Source organism: Eurosta solidaginis, chromosome 2 (assembly GCF_040869045.1).
Source record: "Eurosta solidaginis isolate ZX-2024a chromosome 2, ASM4086904v1, whole genome shotgun sequence".
NCBI lineage: Eukaryota > Metazoa > Arthropoda > Insecta > Diptera > Tephritidae > Eurosta > Eurosta solidaginis.
In genome coordinates, this window is record NC_090320.1 from 293,392,106 (window position 1) to 293,415,022 (window position 22,917).

At 35.1% G+C, this 22,917-nt stretch overlaps 2 protein-coding genes across 5 annotated transcripts in view; both read right to left on the reverse strand.

Moving 5' to 3' along the window:
* for (cGMP-dependent protein kinase for) overlaps nt 1-22,917 on the reverse strand; it is a 319,267-nt gene that overhangs the window by 258,509 nt on the left and 37,841 nt on the right. The gene's annotated exons all lie outside the window — the stretch shown is intronic.
* Nucleotides 19,896-20,560, reverse strand: LOC137242861 (vitelline membrane protein Vm26Aa-like). The gene has a single exon (XM_067770114.1). It carries the CDS (start codon nt 20,480-20,482, stop codon nt 20,072-20,074), a length of 411 nt encoding a protein of 136 aa, XP_067626215.1. The 5' UTR covers nt 20,483-20,560; the 3' UTR covers nt 19,896-20,071.

A 22,917-nucleotide genomic window follows, 5' to 3' on the forward strand; every position in this document is an offset into this window, starting at 1 on the left:
TTTGAGGTATCTTAATGAAATTTGGTATGTAAGTTCCTGGGCACTCATCTCAGATCGCTATTGAAAATGAACGAAATCGGACTATAACCATGCCCACTTTTTCGATATCGAAAATTTTGAAAAACCGAAAAAGTGCGATAATTCATTACCAAAGACGGATAAAGCGATGAAACATTTGGTAGGTGGGTTCGCTTTATGACGGAGAATAGGAAACTAGTAAAATTTTGGACAGTGGGCGAGGCACCGCCCACTTTTAAAAGAGGGTAATTTAAAAGTAGGTAATTTAAAAGTTCATATAAATCTAAAAGTTTTGCAGCTGTAATTTGGCAGTCGTTGAAGATATCAAGATGCAATTTGGCAGGAACGTTACTCCTATTACTATATGTGTTCTAAATAAAAATTAGCAAAATCGTATGACGAACACGCACACTTTAAAAAAAAAATTTTTTTAAGTCAAATTTTAAAAAAAATTGAATATCTTTACAGTAGCTGTATTTCGTTCCTAACTAGTACAATTAAAACACTAGCTAGCTTACCGAATTGCATGGAAAGCAACAATAAAATGTAATCGAGTTGAGTTGGCTAAGCGCTTTCAGTTGAAACCGCTTAGGTAATTGTCGACCTGATTTATAGTGTTGTATAGTGTTGCATATTCAAAAATAGGGCACTATTGTGAACGAGCGAATGAAATGAACATACGAATGTGCAGATAAACATAAATAACAAAATAACAGCGTGGCGGCAGGGTGACATACATACAAACAAACACACGCATTTCATGTATTTTGTTTTTGTAATTCTCTGGTTGAGTGTCAAAAAGATACTGCGCTAGAAGTAGAAATGTCATAGCAGCGAAAAAAAGTAACAATTAGCTGAGAAACTTCCACCATCTGTATGGTTTTGGCATAATGAAACTGTTTAGCTAGTTGAAGCGTTTTCCTCAAGCTCGCTTGAAAAAAAACACACCTAGTATATAAGTAAATTATGTCAACATTCAACTCCAGTAATGATAAAATACAAAAATGAAAGAAATTTTAAAAATGGGCGTGGCTCCGCCCTTTTTCATTTAATTTGTCTAGAATAATTTTAATGCCATAAGTCGAACAAAAATTTACCAATCATCGTGAAATTTGGTAAAGGAATAGCTTCTATGCCGATAACTGTTTTCTGTGAAAATGGGCGAAATCGGTTGAAGCCACGCCCAGCTTTTATACACAGTCGACCGTCTGTCCTTCCGCCCCACCGTTAACACGATGACTTGAGCCAAAATCTATATATCTTTACTAAACTTAGTTCACGTACTTATCTGAACTCACTTCATCTTGGTATTAAAAATGTCTCCATAGCTCTCAGCTGAGTATGTAAAGTTCGGCTACACCCGAACTTAGCCTTCCGTACTTGTTTGAGGTAGGTTCTTTTTTGTGTGGCTGTCCACTAAACTTTTAGAGAATTTCCAATCAACCTCAAATCTTTGTTGTTGGTCACTTCATTTTATTTTACAATGTAATACTTCTCATTGGGGTGGGTGGTATTATATTGCATTACAATTACGCCATTCAATTAATACGCTTTTAAATAAAACCGACAAAATGTGTTTTCCTGTAATTTCTAAAAATATTCTCCATTAGCTGCATTAACATTAATTTGCAATATCTAATTTTAAAAATTTATTCACACTTGACAGGTTTCAAAATAGATGGGTTTCACTTAGTAAATATTTTTCGTTAACATTAGCACATGTCAAGTGACAATAACTATTGCAAAATTTTCACACTTCAAAATTGTCGCCTGAAAAATAATTAGCTCAGTAAGAAATATAATTTTGATAACCAACAACCACAATCGTGGTATCAAAAAGAAGGTAGTTCCACTCAAAATTTTATGACATATTTGGGGATTTTTGAAGTTTCGTAATGTTTGTTGTTTTGCTAGAAGCGGTGCCATACCGTTACTGTTTAAGGCGAAATTGTGGCTTTTCGGGATAGAAATTTCCTTCAGGATGAAAACGCAATGATCCTCCGAGACAATAATAACATGCTTTAGCATGGTTTACGTGCATACATATCGATTGAGAATACAGTAAAAATGCAATTTTATTGAAAAATAGTCGAAAAGGACCCATACATTGGTTAATGACTCATATCTTTATGGCAGCTTGACCCCGAGACAAAAAAAAATAAACCAAAAATTCTGTTGTTCTAGCATGGCCCTATTATCATGCCTCTACAGTGGATATTTCTCAAGGCATGTTGAGAAAAAGTGTACGTCCAAGGTCTGCACTGAGTGGCAGGTGTATAATTTGTTACGTTTGTGGGATGCCACCTCCAAGTCAATGCTAAAAGGGCACATAATGTGTATAGGTGGGGCTTGAACCAAGAACTTTCATAACTAGCGGCTAACCTGCGGAGCTACAGTGCAATGTTCTCCCTAAAAAATGGGTCAGCAATTCCCTGCTCAAGCGGTACACTTGAATTATACAATAAATTAAAAATGTAGATTTGTAGCCAATTTATCACCATTCAATTTCATAAAAATTGCGTTTAAATATGCCAAACTCTTTAGAAATCGTCGTGTCGGTTTACAGAGACCTACTTTGGGCAATAAATTGACAAACGTGTATGTTTTGTCAACATATTCTGATCAAACGTACGGACACTTCGACCCATGTTTCTTCCACCAAAGCAATTTTCGGGAGCTCGAAAAACTTATTAAAAACCTTTTTTTTCTAGGCTGATGTTTCGTTATAAAATATTTCCAACGAATACGGTTACTTTTTTTCCTTTTTTATTTAAAATAACTATGAAAGTAATTTAGTCATATCCGTTAGTATGAAATCCATCAAAATTAGAAAAATTTGTTACATTTTTTAATCTGGTAGCTTGTTTTTGGTGAAATTGTCGCTGTCCCCGCAAAAGTCAAGTGGCTAACATCACACTAAAAGGAACTACCTCCATTTTTTGTATCATGACAGCAATAAGAATATGATTGATGACATTTAACAATAGATAGATATACTCGGATTTTACAGACATCAGACAAACTTTTTTAAACCAAAATAAAAATTACAAATAAACTCCAAAGGACATTATTTTACATGTGATTGCCTACTAACAGAAGCATTTAACACTGACGCAAATTCAAGCCAGAGTTGCCAAGCTGTCACAAGCTTTCGTCAGATTCGGTACATATGAGTGTGGATATAAGTTGTTGTTGTACACACATCTACCTGCATTTCCTTACATCACCGCTTTATTAAGACAAATTATATCCAATGTAGCGTTGATGTTAGGCTTTGTTTTACACAATTTGCAGGAAACATACATACATAGGTACTTATTTAAAAATAATCCTCCTCTAAGTAAACTAAAAATATTCGTCTTCATTTCAACAATCAACATATTAGTGTGCGGTGTGGCGCCAAATTTTATTATTGGCCTTTGATTGTACGCAGTCAATTCTTGACATATTTCACATTAGCTTTAACCAAAGAAAATTAAAAATGTATGCATTTACCTTTGTAAAGTATTTAAATAAAACTAAATACTATATTTACACTATAATTTATTGCCCATCTACTGCGCCATTGCATCATTTTGACAAGCACCAAGTTAAGCGCGTAAATTGCCTCGTTAACGCCATGGCTAGATGACTGCGTACGAATTTGATGGCATATCGCCAAATTACCAACACGATTATTAAAATGAAATGAATAAATAGGGCCAATATTTGTATTTTTTAATTAGTTGCCCTTGCCATTTCTCCACCCTTTTTTTCGTCGGTCCCCCTCATGTTCCTATATCGTCTTGCAAACTGTTTGTCATTTGAAGGTAATCAAACAAATAACAAAAAACAAAAATGTTCTGAGAAGTGAAATCTCTAGGTATTAACAATGAAACATATCTTCTAATACAGTAGGGGCTACATTAAACGGAACACTAATATTGGAATCAAAATTTTGATTTTATTATAATTTAAATTTGGCTTTTTTTTAGATCGAATGTAGTTTTTAATGTATAAATATGTTTGTTAAATTAATCAGAATCTAGTCGAGTCAAGTCAATTCAAGTCAGGTCAAGTAAAGTCAAGTGAAGACCAGTCGAATCAAGTCAAGTCAAGTCAAGGTCAGATCAAATTAAAATCAAAATCAAGGGAAAGTCAAAGTCAAGCCAATTCAAGTCATGTCAAATTAAAATAAAATTCAAGGGAACGTCAATTCAAGATTAAATCAAAACCAAATCAGCGTCGACTCAAGGCAGAAGCAAATCAAAGTCAAAGCAAATAAAAGTCAACGTCAAGTCAAAGTCAAGTCAAGTCAATTCAAGTGATGTCAAGTTAAAGCAGGTCCAGTCAAATCAAGTCAAATCAAGTCAACTCATGCCAAGTCAATACAAAGTCAGATCAAAATAACATCAAAATCAAGTGAAAGTCAAATCAAAGTCAAGCTAAGTCAAAGTCGAGTCAAGTCAAAGGCAAGTCAAAGTTAAAGGCAACGTAAAGTCAAATTCAAGTCAAAGCCAAACCAATTTAATTCAAACAAGTCAAAGTCAAGTCATGTCAAGTCCACTCGAATCAAACCAAGTCAAGTCAAAGTCAGATAAAACAAGTACGGAAGGCTAAGTTCGGGTGTAACCGAACATTATATACTCAGCTGAGAGCTTTGGAGACAAAATAAGGGAAAATAACCCTGTAGGAAAATGAACCTAGGGTAACCCTGGAATGTGTTTGTATGACATGGGTATGAAATGTAAGGCATTAAAGAATATTTTAAAAGGGAGTGGCCATAGTTCTGTAGGTGGACGTTTTTTCGAGATATCGCCATAAAGGTGGACCAGGGGTGACTCTACAATGTGTTTGTACGATATGGGTATCAAATGAAAGGTGTTAATGAGTATTTTAAAAGGTTGTATATGTGAAAGCGTTTTCGAGACATCGGACCAGGGTCACCCAGAACATTATTTGTCGGGTACCGCTAATTTATTTTTATATGTTATACGACGAGAAGTATTCCTGTCATGATTCCAAGGGCTTTGGATTTCGCCCTGCAGAACTTTTTCATTTTCCTCTACTTAATATGGTAGATGTCACACCCATTTTACAAAGTTTTTCCTAAAGTTATATTTTGCGTCAAAAAACCAATCCAATCACCATGTTTCATCCCTTTTTTCATATTTGGTATAGAATTATGGCATTTTTTTCATTTTTCGAAATTTTCGATATCGAAAAAGTGGGCGCGGTCATAGTTGGATTTCGCCCCTTTTTATTACCAAGATAAAGTGAGTTCACGTAAGTTCGTGAACGAAGTTTAATAAAGATGTATCGATTTTTGCTCAAGTTATCGTGCTAACGGCCGATCGGAAAGACAGACGATCGACTGTGTATAAAAAGTGGGCATGACTTCAACCGATTTCGCCCATTTTCAGAGAAGACAGTTATCGTCATTTAAGCTATGCTCTTACCAAATTTCACAAGGATTAGTAAGTTTTTGTTCGACTTATGGCATTGAAAGTATTCTAGACAAATTAAATGAAAAAGGGCGGAGCCACGCCCATTTTGGAATTTTCTTTTATTTTTGTATTTTGTTGCACCATATCATTACTGGAGATGAACGTTGACATAACTTACTTATATACTGTAAAGATATTAAACTTTTTGTTAAAATTTGACTTTAAAAAAAATTTTTTTTAAGTGGGCGTGTTCGTCATCCGATTTTGCAAATTTTTATTTGGCACACATAGATTAACAGGAGTAACATTCCTGCCAAATTTCATCATGATATCCTCAAGGACTGCCAACTTACGTTTACAAAAGTTTTAAATTACCTTTTTTATAAGTGGGCGGAGCCACGCCCATTGTCCAAAATTTTACTAATTTTCTATTCTGCGTCATAAGGTCAACCCACTTACCAACTTTCATCGCTTTATGCTTCTTTGGTAATGAATTATCGCACTGTTTCGGTTTTTCGAAATTTTCGATATCGAAAAAGTGGGCGTGGTTATAGTCCGATTTCGTTCATTTTAAATAGCGATATGAGATGAGTGCCCAGTAACCTACGTACCAAGTTTCATTAAGATACCTCAAATTTACTCAAGTCATGGTGTTTACGGACAGACGGACGGACGGACGGACATGGCTAAATGAATTTCTTTTTTCGCCCAGATCATTTTGATATATGGAAGTCTATATCTATCTCGATTAGTTTATGATGTTACGGGGTACCGTTGTGCGAACAAAGTTAATATACTCTGTAAGCTATGCTCAGCTGAGTATAAAAATCTAAACAAATTCAAAGTCAAATCGAAGTCGAGTGAAGTTAAAATCAACGTAAAGTCAAAATTAAATCAAAGTCGAGTCAAATCAAAGTCAATTCAAATTGTTAGTTTATCAAAATCAGTTCTAGCAATCCCATAATAAAAAAGAAAATGAATTGAACTCCCAGAAACATAATAGCATAGTGAATGTCTCCAATAGCAGACAATTTTGCACAATTTCACACATAACTTTTAAGGAAATAAATCTAATCTGATTCTCTTTGCTTAAGAATAACAAATTTTAACGTTAAAAAAATATTTAATTTGTTACTTTTTAAGGGCTGAGCAGAAGATACCTAGGTTGCAGTTCTAAAAATGCGCAACCTTAAAGAATATTTCAAAAAAGCTCTATGCAAAAAGTTTCTAGAAGAAGCCAGTTGAGCTGAGGTTGTTTTTCAAAGACGCACCATCTCGGAATTCGGTAAGAATACCCTAAAAATAATTTGATTGAAATTAAATTTTTAAAAATGTTCAGCTGATATAGAATATTCTCCAACCAAAGTCTAAGATAGGGAGTTATTCAAGCGAGCTCTGAGCCAACTAATAAAGATTTTTCGAGCTGGCAGACGAAGTAGGACGATATTCCATTCAATCGTAGATTTGTAATGCGCAGAAAAGCAAAAAATGAAAAACAGCCAAGGAAAATTGGTTTTGATTTGGGCCTAACAAGAATTCATCGGAGAGCGAAAGCTGCCTTGAACAAGTTTCCAATTTCTACCCTTATAACATTTTTAATACTTTAAATCGAAAATACTTGAAAAACGAAAATATACGACGCAATCACTATGTATTTCGCTTAGAACATTGGTGTTCCTCATTATATGACCACCACTGTATATTGTTAATTGCGAAAGCGCGTGTTTAAGAAAAAAGGTCTAAATTTATTAGACAATTCACTGAAGCTAAAAATACGCACACGACAAAGGTGACATGAGAGAGTGTAGGGTGAGCTGTACGGAGAAGTAGATAATGAAGGAACTAAATAAGTGCTGGGCTACAAATGTAGCAGAAGAAAAGAACAAACTATTATTTAGCGTAATGCAATGACGAACAAACAAAAAAGATCTGATATATAATGCGAAGGACTAAATAAACTTTAGAAAAAAAAGAAAAAATTTATACCAAGGCGAATATATACCAGGTGGTTGCAAAGCGAATTCAACCATTCGCCGTGCAGAAGAATGTCAAGTCTAAAGAAAATTTTAATTGATCTCGATTAACTGACATATTAAAGTAAACGGCGTTGTATGGAAAATTATCAAGAACAAGTAAGGAAGGTTAAGTTCGGGTGTAACCGAACATTACATACTCAGTTGAGAGCTATGGTGACAACATAGGGAAAATAACCATGTAGGAAAATGAACCGAGGGAAACCCTGGAATGTGTTTGTATGACATGTGTATCAAATGAAAGGCATTAAAGAATATTTTAAAAGGGAGTGGCCATAGTTCTGTAGGTGGACGTTTTTTCGAGATATCGCCATAAAGGTTGACCAGGGGTGACTCTAGAACGCGTTTGTACGATATGGGTATCAAATGAAAGGTGTTAATGAGTATTTTAAAAGGGAGTAATCCTTAGTTCCATAGGTGGACGCCGTTTCGAGATATCGCCATAAAGGTGGAGCAGGGGTGACCCTAGAATTTGTTTGTACAATATGGGTAACAAAAGATAGGTGTTAATGAGTATTTTAAAAGGGAGTAATCCTTAGTTCCATAGGTGGACGCCGTTTCGAGATATCGCCATAAAGGTGGGCCAGGGGTGACTCTAGAATTCGTTTGTGCAATATGGGTATCAAACGAAAGGAGTTAATGAGTATTTTAAAAGGGAGTGGGCCTTAGTTCTATAGGTGGATGCCGTTTCGAAATATCGCCATAAAGGTGGACCAGGGGTGACTCTAGAATGTGTTTGTACGATATGGATATCAAATTAAAGGTATTAATGAGGGTTTTAAAAGGGAGTGGTGGTTGTTGTATAGGTGGTCGCCTTTTCGAGATATCGCCATAAAGGTTGACCAGGGGTGACTCTAGAACGCGTTTGTACAATATAGGTATCAAAAGATAGGTGTTAATGAGTATTTTAAAAGGGAGTAATCCTTAGTTCCATAGGTGGACGCCGTTTCGAGATATCGCCATAAAGGTGGAACAGGGTGACCCTAGAATTTGTTTGTACAATATGGGTATCAAAAGATAGGTGTTAATGAGTATTTTAAAAGGGAGTAATCCTTAGTTCCATAGGTGGACGCCGTTTCGAGATATCGCCATAAAGGTGGAACAGGGTGATCCTAGAATTTGTTTGTACAATATGGGTATCAAAAGATAGGTGTTAATGAGTATTTTAAAAGGGAGTAATCCTTAGTTCCATAGGTGGACGCCGTTTCGAGATATCGCCATAAAGGTGGAACAGGGTGACCCTAGAATTTGTTTGTACAATATGGGTATCAAAAGATAGGTGTTAATGAGTATTTTAAAAGGGAGTAATCCTTAGTTCCATAGGTGGACGCCGTTTCGAGATATCGCCATAAAGGTGGGCCATGGGTGACTCTAGAATTCGTTTGTGCAATATGGGTATCAGACGAAAGGAGTTAATGAGTATTTTAAAAGGGAGTGAGCCTTAGTTCTATAGGTGGACGCCTTTTCGAGGTATCGCAATAAAGGTGGACCAGGGGTGACTCTAGACTTTGTTTGTACGATATGGGTATCAAATGAAAGGTGTTAATGAGTCATTTTAAAAGGGAGTGGGCCTTCGTTCTATAGGTGTTCGCCTTTTCGAGATATCGCCATAAAGGTGGACCAGGGGTGACTTTAGAATATGTTTGTACGATATGGGTATCAAATGAAAGGCGTTAATGAGTATTTTAAAAGGGCGTGGGGCTTAGTTCTATAGGTGGACGCCTTTTCGAGATATCGCCATAAAGGTGGACCAGGGGTGACTAGAATGAGTTTGTACGATATGGGTATCAAATTAAAGGTATTAATGAAAGTTTTAAAAGGGAGTGGTGTGAAGGCGTTTTCCAGATATCGACCAAAATGTGGACCAGGGTGACCCAGAACATCATCTGTTGGATACCGCTAATTTATTTATATATGTAATACCTGCCAAGATTTTAAGGGTTTTTTATTTCGCCCTGCAGAACTTTTTCATTTTCTTCTACTTAATATGGTAGGTGTCACAACCATTTTATAAAGTTTTTTCTAAAGTTATATTTCACGTCAATAAAACAATCCGATTACCTTACCATGTTTCATCCCTTTTTTCGTATTTGGTATAGAATTATGGCATTTTTTCATTTTTCGTAATTTTCGATATCGAAAAAGTGGGCGTGGTCATAGTCGGATTTCGTTCATTTTTCATACCAAGATAAAGTGAGTTCAGGTAAGCACGTGAACTAAGTTCATTAAAGATATGTCGATTTTTGCTCAAGTTATCGTGTTAACAGCCATGCGGAAGGACAGACGGACGACTGTGTATAAAAACTGGGCGAGGCATCAACCGATTTCGCCCATTTCCACAGAAAACAGTTATCTTCATAAAATCTATGCCCCTACCTAATTTCAAAAGGATTGGTTAATTTTTGTTCGACTTATGGCGTTAAAAGTATCTTAGACAAATTAAATGAAAAAGGGCGGAGCCACGCCCATTTTGAAATTTTCTTTTATTTTTGTATTTTGTTGCACCATATCATTACTGGAGTTGAATGTTGACATAATTTACTTATATACTGTAAAGATATTAAATTTTTTGTTAAAATTTTACTTTAAAAAAATTTTTTTTTTAAAAGTGGGCGTGGTCATTCTCCGATTTTGCTAATTTTTATTAAGCGTACATATAGTAATAGGAGTAACGTTCCTGCCAAATTTCATCACGATATCTTCAACGACTTGCAAATTACAGCTTGCAAAATTTTAAATTACCTTCTTTTAAAAGTGGGCGGTGCCACGCCCATTGTCCAAAATTTTACTAATTTTCTATTCTGCGTCATAAGTTCAACTCATCTACCAAGTTTCGTCGCTTTAGCTGTCTTTTGTAATGAATTATCGCACTTTTCCGGTTTTTGAAATTTTCGATATCGAAAAAGTGGGCGTGGTTATAGTCCGATATCGTTCATTTTAAATAGCGATCTGAGATGAGAGCTCAGGAACCTGCATACCAAATTTCATCAAGATACCTCAAAATTTACTCAAGTTATCGTGTTAACGGACGGACGGACGGACGGACGGACATGGCTCAACCAAATTTTTTTTCGATCCTGATTATTTTGATATATGGAAGTCTATATCTATATCGATTCCTTTATATATGTACAACCAACCGTTATCCAATCAAACTTAATATACTCTGTGAGCTCTGCTCAACTGAGTATAAAAAGCAATCAGCTGTTGGGATAACAACACCAGGTACTGAATTCGCCTTGATTTATACATAGCTATGTATATAACTAAAAAATGTTGACATGATATAAACATATCCATAAAAATGCGTTATAATATAATATAATAAAACGGTAGTAAAACCGGGACTTATAATTTTCTCTTTTAAACAAGGACACATCCATTTATACAATAAGACATGGGCTTATCATTTGGGTTGACAAACGCTAATTTAATTTTAGTGATTGGTACGTCTCAATTTATTGGAAAGTCCTCCCTGTTGCAGCTGCATAAAAAATATGTTATTTGTTCATGTTTCAAATTTTAATGTTATACATTGGCTTTGGTCTATCTGCATAACTTTTAGGCAGGTTTTACCTCTTACTCTACCTTTCCCTCACTCCCTCTTTTCCTTAACTTTTTATTCACTCTCTGTCTTTCTCTTTTTTTGCGTCTCTTTCTCCCTCTCCTTCTTCTCCCTCTCCTTTTACCGACCAATCGATCTTCGTCCAACTCTATCTTTTTCCCTCTTTTCTTTTTTCTCTAGTTCTTCTTTCTCTTTTCAAGCGCTTGTTCGCCGCCCCTGTCCTAGCCGGTCCCTGCTTCATTTAGCGGAACAAAGTCACGTAAATACTTATCTAATCAAACACCTACCTATATACCAAATTTTAGACAAAACGAACCGTGAATAGAATTTATTCGATTAATCGGTCCCTGGTCCACTTCCTGGAAAGAAACTTTACAGGAACGCTATCCTATCTTTCAAGCTGGATCAAACTGGACACGGTGTGCAAATTTTATTAAAATCGGTTAGATATTTTGGGAGTCCATCGCGGACAAACATCGTGACACGAAATTTATATACATTAAGATTTAAGTTCTATGTAAGTGGTCGGCTGAGTATGTACCAGCACATGTTTCAGTTAAATTCGCCAGCTCTTCCACAACTATTGTGCTTTTGATATTGCTCTCCCACCCAAAATTCAGCTTTGACTTAGCTTCAATACTCCAATATTTTCTTTAATTTATCATTCGTTGAGTTGGTCGATATTTTGCGCTGAAGGTTTTTAGAATAAATTATCGTTTAATAATAAATAGCATTCTCTCACAGACGCTCATTTCAACTTCAATACTTGAATAAGAATTTGGAATATACAGTGAGGCAAAGCGTTTTAAAATTATCTAAAATCCTTTTGATGAAGAAATCATAGAACCAGCTGGCATTTTGCATGATGTAAATTGAAACATACTGAGGACAATTAAATAAATATTTATATCCCAAGATATTGAAAACTAATACAACAATCGAATTAAAAATGTCAGGTAGCAATGATCAACAATTTGAGAATAATTGTCGGAAAGGAACTCTTTGGGACCTTTTTTTAAAAGGTCATCAGGTATAAACAAATTAGTATCAAATTACGGGTCAGAATATTTCTTGGACGGAGTCCTTGAACGAAGAACGTGTAAAGTTAGGGAAGATAAAAAAGTTGCATAGCTTTGTTAAAATCCTCGTATTGGCCTTTATTTCCTAAAAAGTATGTTGTTTACACTAAACTAACATGCGAGCAATGTTCGCTGGACACAGAATATGAATTAAATAAAGCATGTAAGATTTATTGCATACTTCAAGGCGGAAAATTTCCTTTTGTTCAGGCCCGCTTTTGCCCTACAAGTTCAACACAGGTTTTCAGTGAATTTTAACTGAAGCTTTAGCTCAGCTTAAGAGGCCAATGTGGCAGGCTTAAACTATAGCTAACCAATCAGCTGTTGCATTCTTGTTTGCTTTGATTACAAAATATAAACTGAACACATTAAATGTTACGCTATTTTTACATTTATATAAAAAAAAATTATATGTTAATTTATACTTTTTACTTATTTCATCGCATCAACAATAACGTCGAGTATGTCAACAAAAGGCAGCTGTTGCAGTATCTACAAATTATCTACATAATGAAAAACCAGAGTTACTGTACAAAAAAGCTTACCACAAAGGCGGTATTAAACTGGGATTGAAAAACTGCTCTGTAATTTAAATGGAGCTTAGATTTGACTGGAGTTTAAGCAAGCAAACTCAGTTTAAGCTTAGCTTAGCCAACTACTGAAAAGGTTATCTTCGCGACGACGCCTATTAAAATTTTCCAACAAATAATGTACTGAACAAATTAACAATCTAGGAATTAAAAAAACACATTCGCGAGAGAGGTAATGGATTGTTCTACTAACTTTCCGCTAGTAAAATTTTAATCTCCTTTTAATATTCTTTTATTCTTATTCTTAAACGCACAGGCAAAATAATTCAATATTCAATAATTTGATGGGCCAATGCTTTTGTTACTATTGGGTTTTTTATAAGAGCTATTTGGCCGATGGTAGTTTAGTAAAAACAATGTTTTCTTTTAGCCTCCTACCTTTTTCGGTACATATTATACCTTTCTACGCAAGATCTATTTTTATGTTTAAAATGGCCTTTGCAAAGACATTTTATTAAATTATGCAAGATGATTTTGCGTTTTTATGTTAAGGATCTCGGTCATTCAATCAAAGTTGCATTTATTGTGCCCCCAAAAAATTTTGATGTTCGCTATAGTGCTACGGCAGTTATGTGTGTAAACTCGAGTAGGGCGTTCCGCCTACCACACCGAAGATCCTGGGTTCACGCCCCGGGCAAAGCAACAAAAAAAATTTTAGAAACAAGCTTTTTCATTTAGAAGAAAGTTTTTCTAAGCGGGGTCGCCCATGGCAGTTATTTGGCAAGCACTCCGAGTGTATTTCTGCCATGAAAAGCTTCTCAATGAAAACTCATCTGCCTTGCATATGCCGTTCAAAGTCGGCATAAAACAAATAAGTCCCGTCCCGCCAATTTGTAGGATCAATTAAAAGGAGCACGACGCGAATTGGAAGAGAAGCTCGGCCTAAAATCTTCGGAGGTTATCGCGCCTTACATTTATTTATTTATTTTATTTCTAACGGTGCTGATCTGGACTCTTTAGCCGGATGGTGCGCAGACAATAACTTATTTTTAAATTCAAACAAATGCTGTGTTGTGTCTTATTCCATAACGACAACTACCACATACTTTATCTACAAACTAAATCTATTAATCGTTGTCAAGAGAGTAAAGACTTGGGTGTAATTTTCGACTCCAAACTGTCTTTTTCTAGTCACATTGATCTCGTTGTTTCAAAATTTGTTGTAATGGCTGGGTTCAGTAGACGTACCACCAGTGACTTTAAGAACCCTATGATGTTGAAGGCACTTTATATATCCTTGGTCAGAAGTGGTATTGAATATTGCTCAATAATATGGAATCCTTTCTATGAATCTAACTCCTATAGATTATTTATCGAAATAACTCATAAAACGAATTATGCTATGAATGAACCTATACATCTAGCAAATCGATTCAGTAGTGTTATTAATTTTAACAACAGCTTATATAAGTTTCAGTTTGAATTGTTTTCTATTTTTAACTCGTCTGTAAGAAAGCATGTAGTTATCGATATGTAAGAATTGAAGTAGATTATAGTCAGCGCAAAGCATTTATCATACACCAAAGGCATGTCTCAATTGGGTAAATCCAGTTTCAAGGGGTTCTGTTCGCAACCCTCTCAAGGGGTTGCCAGCACAATATATGGCTTCTCCAACCCAATTGTCAACTCACCTAACCGTAGCGAATCCTGTTTCATTGACAGCCGAAGCTCTGGCGACCCCAAGTTCCTCATGGAACTAGGGGGTGGAGAGGGGGGATGGCCTAGAAGGTTTAATTTGGTCATATAAATCGTTCCCGAGATTGTCGAGCTAGTAGTACCTTAATAGTGCTTGGTTACCGGAACGTACCGGATCTATATCCGGCAAAGGGCCATCAACATCGGTAAAACTCCCCATAGCCTTCGGAAAGTGTCTTTATCGTTAATAAAACAACAACAAAGTATGTACTTTTAGATTGAATGAATTAAATAAATAAATAAAAAGCTCGCACAAAGAAATGACTAGTAATTCAGATTGATATTATTGTTAGGTTGACTTGGCACAATTTTTTATCAGCTGACGACTTAGCACATTTACACATCATTGCCCACAGCACGTAAAAATGAAAACTTTAAATATTTTATTTTTTTGTGATCGATGTATTTTGGATTCAGTTTTAAAACTGCATTAAAATACAATTTTTCAAAAAAAGTGACTTAGCACATTTTCACATTAAGCTAACGATATTATACATATTTGTATATTTAGGCAAAAATATGTTACATAATTTTGAAGTTTCCACATAATTTTTCCGGATTATTTGTAGTTGAGTTAAGAAAATGTTCATAAAGCCAACCAAAAACGTTATTTTCATTTTAGTACCATTTCTGCAGTAGGTTTCCAATACAAATTGATAGTAAAAAAATTGGGTACTAATTTTTATTAATACAAAAATTAGTTCCCAGTTTAAAACAAAAATATTAATTGTGAGATAGAAAGTTTTTGAAAGCTTACGAAGAACGACATTCTTCAAAAATAAATAGGCGTGTTAGAAAATTATACTGAGACTCGGTGATATAGTCCTTAGCACTCGATGTGATGTGTACAAAGGAATGTCCATCATTACACAACTTCAAATTATGTATACTCAGAAAATGCTCAGAAACTTATCTCATTGCCTCCACTGTGCTTCATTACTAACCCCGTTCTATTTGCTTTTATTGGTATTGACGACCTGGCAACAACATTAACAATGAATGTTTGTGGTATGCACACTTATACATATACATTAGTACATACATAGATACACAAGCAAGCAGTACCACAAAAAAACACACCTCTAAATAACAAAATCTCAATTTAATTTGCACAAAGATAACGACTCTACGTAGGTAGAAATTCTCGTCTATAGATCAAAAAAAAACAAAAAAAACAAAAAAAAAACCTTAACAGTAATGTACATACATACATTAATCGTATGATCGCACACCAGCTAAAAAACACACATCATTGTTTTGGTTCTGGACTTTATCGTTGCACAAAAAACTTCATTGCTCCAAAGAGTGCGGGGAGCTGGAGTGCATAGCGTAAAGCATGCATTTAAATTCCATAAATAGCCTAGCAAGTGGTTGTGGTTGTCTCAGAGCTTAAATGAAAATAAATGGAGCCTCATACTCGTAACAGCCAGTGTTCGGTCTTTAATATTTGGTTAGTGTTAAGTTTGCCAAAATATAGTACTAAGTAGATAAAAAGTGGTCGACCTCGAGTGTAACTTATTTATATTATAAATGTGAAAGTTTGGACCTTTGGATGTTTAGATGTTTGGCTTGGTGACTCAGTCTTGTTAGAGGGGATGAGCAGTTTTGAGATTAAAACAAAAATAAATACAAGGTGAGATATACCTCCGAGGAGATTTAGGGCAAGCCCAATTTCGTAAAGCCAATTTTAAACATGTCCAGTAACATGGGTCCATTTGTATGGACGAAAGTTAACCGATATCGCGCCATCGATATTTCGATAGGATTTGGGCTCAGGAATACCCAAAAAAATAATTTTCGAGCCTGCGAAAAAAAATGGTGAAAGGGTCAATGTTTCGACCAAAACACTCCTCAAAACCCAAAAAGTATTTTTTTTTTTTTTCAAAAAACTGTTGTAAAAACGTTGGCGATCTTATCGAAAAATCGATGGCGCGATATCGGTTAATAAATCGACACAGTCTAATGTTCAGGCATTGCAGCGATTAGCACTTGTTCCGAACTAGCGCAGAACTATCAACTAAAAGTAGGGTACTAATCTCGAAAGTTGTCTGTAGAGGTTTCCTCGAGAGAGTATGGTATGCTTATTGAAGATAATATATCTTCACCTTTAAAAAAACTGAGAACGTTCCCTATTCAATTTCGACCATATTTTTAATACTTTCTCGCAGTATGGGACTTGGTTATGTATTTCGTGAGTTTGTCTATTTCAAGCTCTTTTGGGTAAAAGTTTATTTTAGAAAAATCCTGGTTCATTGCACTTTGTCTTGTCACCTCATCAGTCATCTACTGTGCCATCGAAGATCCTATGGTCCTAATATCAAATGAGTGAGCAAGTGGGAATACCATCCGACCACATACATACATATATATTTCGCTCATATAGACGCCACTGCCTTTAAAGGAGGTTCGAAAGGGCAAGAGGAAAGTTGGTGAGCATCGCTAAACGTTGTCCTGAGTTTTTCAAAAACCTGCAACTGCGAACTGGACTCTCATCTCAAATAATTTTCAATTGTAAAAGTTCGAACACTGCTAACAACAAAGAATGCTTGCGAGCAACAGGCAAATGCACCGGCAAATGCCACAAAAACAACAACAAATACAAAAGTAGCCAACGATCAATATAATACCATACAAATATGCTAATTGAGAGTTAGTTTTTTTTGTTTGTTGAAATAGAGAAATGAGATAAATGCCAAAAGGAAGTATGATTTAGATTTGAATTAAAATGAATATAAAAGAATTAAGTGCGTTTAAATTTAGATATTCCAACAGTTTAATGACACAGAAGTAATGACCGCGTCACAATCAACTTTTTCATATACATAGATGCGTTCAACGCAATCTTATGCATGATGAGTAGATTGCACTTATTTTTATGGAGAACATCAGATCCTGCGACACTAGCGCCATCTGAATACAAAAGCTGCTAATCTTCAACTTTTGCTACATGTAAAGCATACAAAGAAGAATTCGACATTTGCTTTGCCTATAAGTGCTTTCACACTTTGCAAGTAAAATTATTTTTCCCACTCTTTGGTACTTTTCCAACGTTTTTCACAATTGAAAACTACATTTTTACAAAAGAATAGAAACTATGTTAGCAAGTATTTTATTGTATGGTGAGAATATTTATTACAGTGCTTCGCGAAATTTTCTAAGAGAACAGTCAAGGCGAAATAAGTTTCAATTGTTAAGTCGGAAGTTTCTTAAGATTGCGTTGAACGCATCTATGTAAATTATGACGGATTCATTTACTTAGGAATTAAATGTTATACAACAACCCATTATGAAGTAAGCAGTTCTCTCTTTGATTTGTAGAGTGGCTTAGCGCAAGTACTCTTCAGCAAAAAAAAATTTCTTTTGGCACACCCTGTGTACAATATATACTAGCAATGCCGTAATAAAAAGTGCTACAGAGTTTTAGGAATTTTTTCTGACGGCATAATGCGTTTTGGCCATATAGAAATGAATATTTCTTAGGCTTTATATGAAACTAATAGCGTTTTCTTTTCTGAAATAAATTGTTGCCTAAGTAAATAGTAAAGCCTTAAGCTGGAAACATTGGTGCTTTATAGGTAACCGTATCGGTAACCTTATAACAGCTGATTCGACCAACCTTATGAGAATCAATACAATCGATTATTGGTAGCCAACCAATTGGGTTTTGGTTTACCGTCGTAACGATAAACAGCTGATTACGTTAGGGATACGGATACAGCGATACGACATACGGCACCAATGACTCCGGCTTTAATAGTGTTACTCCTACGCCAGAAAATTTTCAACATTTATAGTGCATATAAAGAACATTTCATCTCACAATATTCACTCATATCACAAATCACACAAGAAGATTGCGCATTGCGCATGTAAACATTAAATCATCTCTTTTTTATGGGCAATTCTTACGTCACTTTCCTTTAGCTCCTGTTTTTTCGCTCTTTCTTTCATTCGCTCAAACAGTCAACTGTGACGTAGATGCGCAGAACGAAGCCATTTTGAACTCGTGAATGCGCAATCTGGGTACGTGATTTGTGCACTCATATTAACAGAGTATATGTGGAACTCAAGAGCGAATTGAGAGTTTCACAGAGTTGCACTGCCACACCGCCATTTTATACAGGGTAAAAGTGTAACGCTTTTGCGTCGCGAGCAGGCAACAATTTTCACAAAAGAACGAAATACCCCGTAAAGGCGTTGCCTGTTTTTTAGAATAGAACAACAACCCTTGCGCGGCGTACAAAAAGCGTAACACTATAGCCAGAAAAGAAAACGCTATAATTTTGAACAAAATTATTCTAAAAACTCATGATGACTTTAAAATTTCTTAAAAATTGTACATTGTAGATTAAAATGCAATGCACTACAAAACTGTAGATGTTTGGTTTAAGGGTTGACACTTTTTCAAACAATTTTCAAACATTTTTGAACATTTTGAAAAAAGGCACAGATTTTAGATTGTTTATTTATATTGCCCTGAATTACAGTTTTTTTGAGAAAAATATCAATAAATATGCGGTATCGTTTCTTCCTATTAGAGAAGTTTGAATACCTTTCAAGAAGTTTTCGAAACGTTTTTGAATTTTTAAAAAATCAGCAAAGAATTTAGATCGTTCATTTAAACTGCACTGAAAGAAAAAATTTTGAGCGCGCCTATAATTATTCAACACAATTAGGACTAAAAGGCATATAGAATAACTATGTACTGTGTACCTAAAGGGTGAATAAAGGAATAGCAACAAAAAGGCAACACTTAGGGACCAATTGCAGAGCGAGCAGCGGGGTATTCATATAGCTGAGTAGATATAGGCATCTGCTTTTACGCTAGTATAAAGTATAAATGTTGGAGATTTCGATTTCAATACTCAGCTTCCGAAAAGCTAGGTGATGATTAAGTGAAATTCAGAAACATGTCCTAGTAACCATCGCCGTTTGAAAACATTGTAATTTTTCTCAAATATCAGTAAAAAAAATTTTATTTAATGCGCTATCGTTTTTTGTTTTTTTGATCAGAAAAGTGCGAAAATATTTCGAACCTTTTTTGAACTTATAAAAACAGTCAGAGAGCTTGGATGATTTATTTAAACTACCCTGAGTTAAGATTTCAATAACAAAAAAATGTAAACTTAATTCGGTATAGTGTTTACTGTATTAAAAGGTTTGAAAAACTTTCAGAATTTTTCGAAAAGTTTTTGAATTGAAAAAAGTATAGACCGTTCATTTTTACTGCTCTTAACTAATATTGCTATAAGAAAATAATAAAATGCCATTTTTTTATAAGAACGAAAATCGCGAATGGCAAAAATTTAAAAAGGCGCAATTTGAGGATCAGGGAGTCGAAACAAAGTATTTTTTTTTTTATATTAGCTAATTTTATATAAGCTAAATTATGAATCAAAATAGCTGGTCAACATCTATTAAGTGGACCAGCTATTTTAAGAGGAGTCAACTTCACCAATGCAAATCACGAGACCATTTTCAAAGCCAAATTTACACATAAAAACTGATTTTATTATATTAGACAAGCACATTTTTTTTTATCATTTATTAACACAATATCTTTTATAAAAAGAACATGAAGAGTCACTCTTTTCAGTCACTCTTTTCATACAAAATTTGTTTCTAGTCCATTAACACATCTCTCTTCCAGGGTCGATCATCTTCTTCAATATGGATAATATTGGCTGGGATTGTAAGGCATAGCAGCACCATAACCACCATATCCACCATAACCAGCAGGAACAGGCGCAATATATGGGATGGGCGCTGAATAAGCACCAGCCGAGCCGTATGATTGAGGAGCAGGAGCAGCGCAAGCTACAGGCGCTACGTTAGGTTGACAACTGAAGAGATAGTTCTTGGGGCAAGGTGGTGCTGGAATAGTGGCGGCACTACCATACGAGGCACCACCATATGCGGCCTTACGGAAACGTGTCAAATCGAATGCAGGTTGAATATTTTGTTCGGCTTCAGCTTCTGGCGCAGCAGAATCGGAGCTGGTGGCACTGCTTGTTGGAATACCTGCGGCAACAAAAACGGAGGCGGCAAAGAGAGCAATGCAAATGAAGAATTTCATCTTGGACGGAACGAATTTCAGGGCGTACGTGTAAGTAATGAAACTTAAACTGCGGAACTTATAAAAGTGAACTGAGCTCTTGAAAGGTCGGCATTCAAGTTTTATACTGAAAATTATTTTAAAAAAAAATGTACGAATTGCTTTTTTCACCGCAATCAATAATTTTGTTTGTGGGTGTTGTTTTTTGTTTTTTTTTTTAGTTTTTGGTCATTCCCGTTTTGCTAAAGTCGGCGAAAAGTCTTCCAAAACTGCAACGTTCAATATATTTTCATTTCCCTTTTTATAAAATTTTTTTTGCTGAATTTCATAAAGTTTTTCTTGTGAATACGAGTAAGTATGTAATGAGCAGTTCATCCGGCTTCATAAAAACATGATTTTGCATTTTATGTGCAAGCATTATTTGTATTAAGTTTTATGTTTATTAATTTTATTCTACTTATGCTCGAGACATTAAGGTGTCAATGCCTAACATGAAGTTGATATAATTAGTTATGCTTTTTACTCTTTTTATTTATTACTATATTTATAGAAGATGGCTTTCTTCTTTGTACAAATATTTCAGAGCGGAATTCAGGAAACTAGCCAAGCACTTTTCAGTAACTTTCTGACCAGCTAGGGATAATAAAAAGAAGAAAAATCAGAATCCGGTGACAAAGCTGTATAGAGAAGTATTTCCGCAAGGTGGCGCACGGATACTGAAATCTAGCAAACTCTTGCACAATCGGGGAATCTTGAGATCAATTCTTACGCAAATTTACTGTAAGCTAAAACTCTGAAGCTTGGAGCATTTTTCAGGACTTGTGGCAGCGTAGTAATAAGAAATCTGATCCTTGAAAGCGGCAGCCAAAAATATAAATTATAGCAAACCGTAGCGAAATATTTAGAAAAAACATAAACTACGCTGAAATAAATGGTGCTAGTAAAATCAACAAATCGGTTCTGTTGTTCTTGACTTAACGGATTCCGTGAAATTGATCGAATTAAGGTTATGGTTCGACCGAGTTCTTTGTCAAGCGAACAAATTAGTTTAGTCATTTCAACAGAAGCGAAATTGTCGTTCTTAAATTAACAAAATTCTGTAAAATTGACAGATTCCTAATCAATCTAACTGATTTTTCTGTTAACACAACTGATCTCACAGGTAATTTCTACGGCGATAAACTGTCAATACATGAGCAAGTTTCAAAGAGAATTTTACGTTCACTCCGCTCTCTACTTTGTACTTATGACGATGGTGCCACTTGTTAAAAAAAACACCAAAATAAGAAAACCATCAAATCGAAAAAACACACAAAATGGGAAAACAATAAAAAACTAGTTTTTCAGTTATCAATACAAAAAGAAAAAACCCTTTTTTGAAGTTACTGTGCAAAAAATTATGAGATACCGGGACAACTATTAATCGGGTGCAATTTCGCAACTTCTCGTCCAAGCGAATGCAAAATTGCGCCCTCTTGTTGCAAAAGTTTTGCTTGAACGAACAGAATTTTTCCAAAGATAGTAACATTTTGTTCAAGTTTTATGAATTTTCACTCACGCGAACGAATTCAATAAGATAATACAAAAAAAACTTCCTTTTTAACGTTGATGTTTCCGACAAAATAAAAGTTTGAGTTGTTTTGGAATCGTTTCAACTTAAAGTGTTACCAAAATTAAACTTGCCGAATTACATATAAAGTTACTCCAGTGGTGAATTACCTTCCTGCGATTTGATTCTTTACTTTTCTATAACTTACAAGTTCTCTTTTTAAAATTTTACGTCAAACATTTATACTACAAGTTTTGTTCGAAACAATCAAGTGTGGCAACTACATGCGAGAGAAGAAATTGAGAATGAGCTGAGCTGCAACTGAAATAATTGAGAATCAGTTTTGTGACTATTATTTTCATTTCTATATTCATATGTATGTATATGTAGCAAGCATGCGTATTTATGTATTCACAAATTTACGTATTTATATGGCGGCCGCCGTGGTGTGATGGTAGCGTGCTCCGCCTACCACACCGAAGACCTTGGGTTCACACCCCGGGAAAAGCAACATAAAAATTTTATAAACAAGCTTTTTCAATTAGAAGAAACATTTTCTAAGCGGAGGCGCCCCTTGCAGATGCCGTTCGGAGTCGGCATAAAACAAGTAGGTCGCGTACCGCCAATTTGTAAGAAAAATTAAAAAGGAGCACGACGCAATTTGGAGGAGAAGTTCGGCCTAAAATCTCTTCGGAGGTTATCGCGCCTTACATTTATTTATTTATATGGCAACATAGGTACTTTCGTACAAAGCTGTCGCAACAACTTTTTTTGTTCATTCGACTACTAAAATGGTTAATTACGAATCAACGATTTGTGCGCAGTTGATTCAACATCTTGTTGCGATGGATAAAAATTTACAGAAATTTCGGCTGAATTGCCCGTATTTCGTTTGATTTTACCAGTA

What these genes read in the sequence shown, in the direction of transcription:
- LOC137242861 (XM_067770114.1), bottom strand. Translation starts at nt 20,482, where the DNA reads ATGAAATTCTTCATTTGCATTGCTCTCTTTGCCGCCTCCGTTTTTGTT.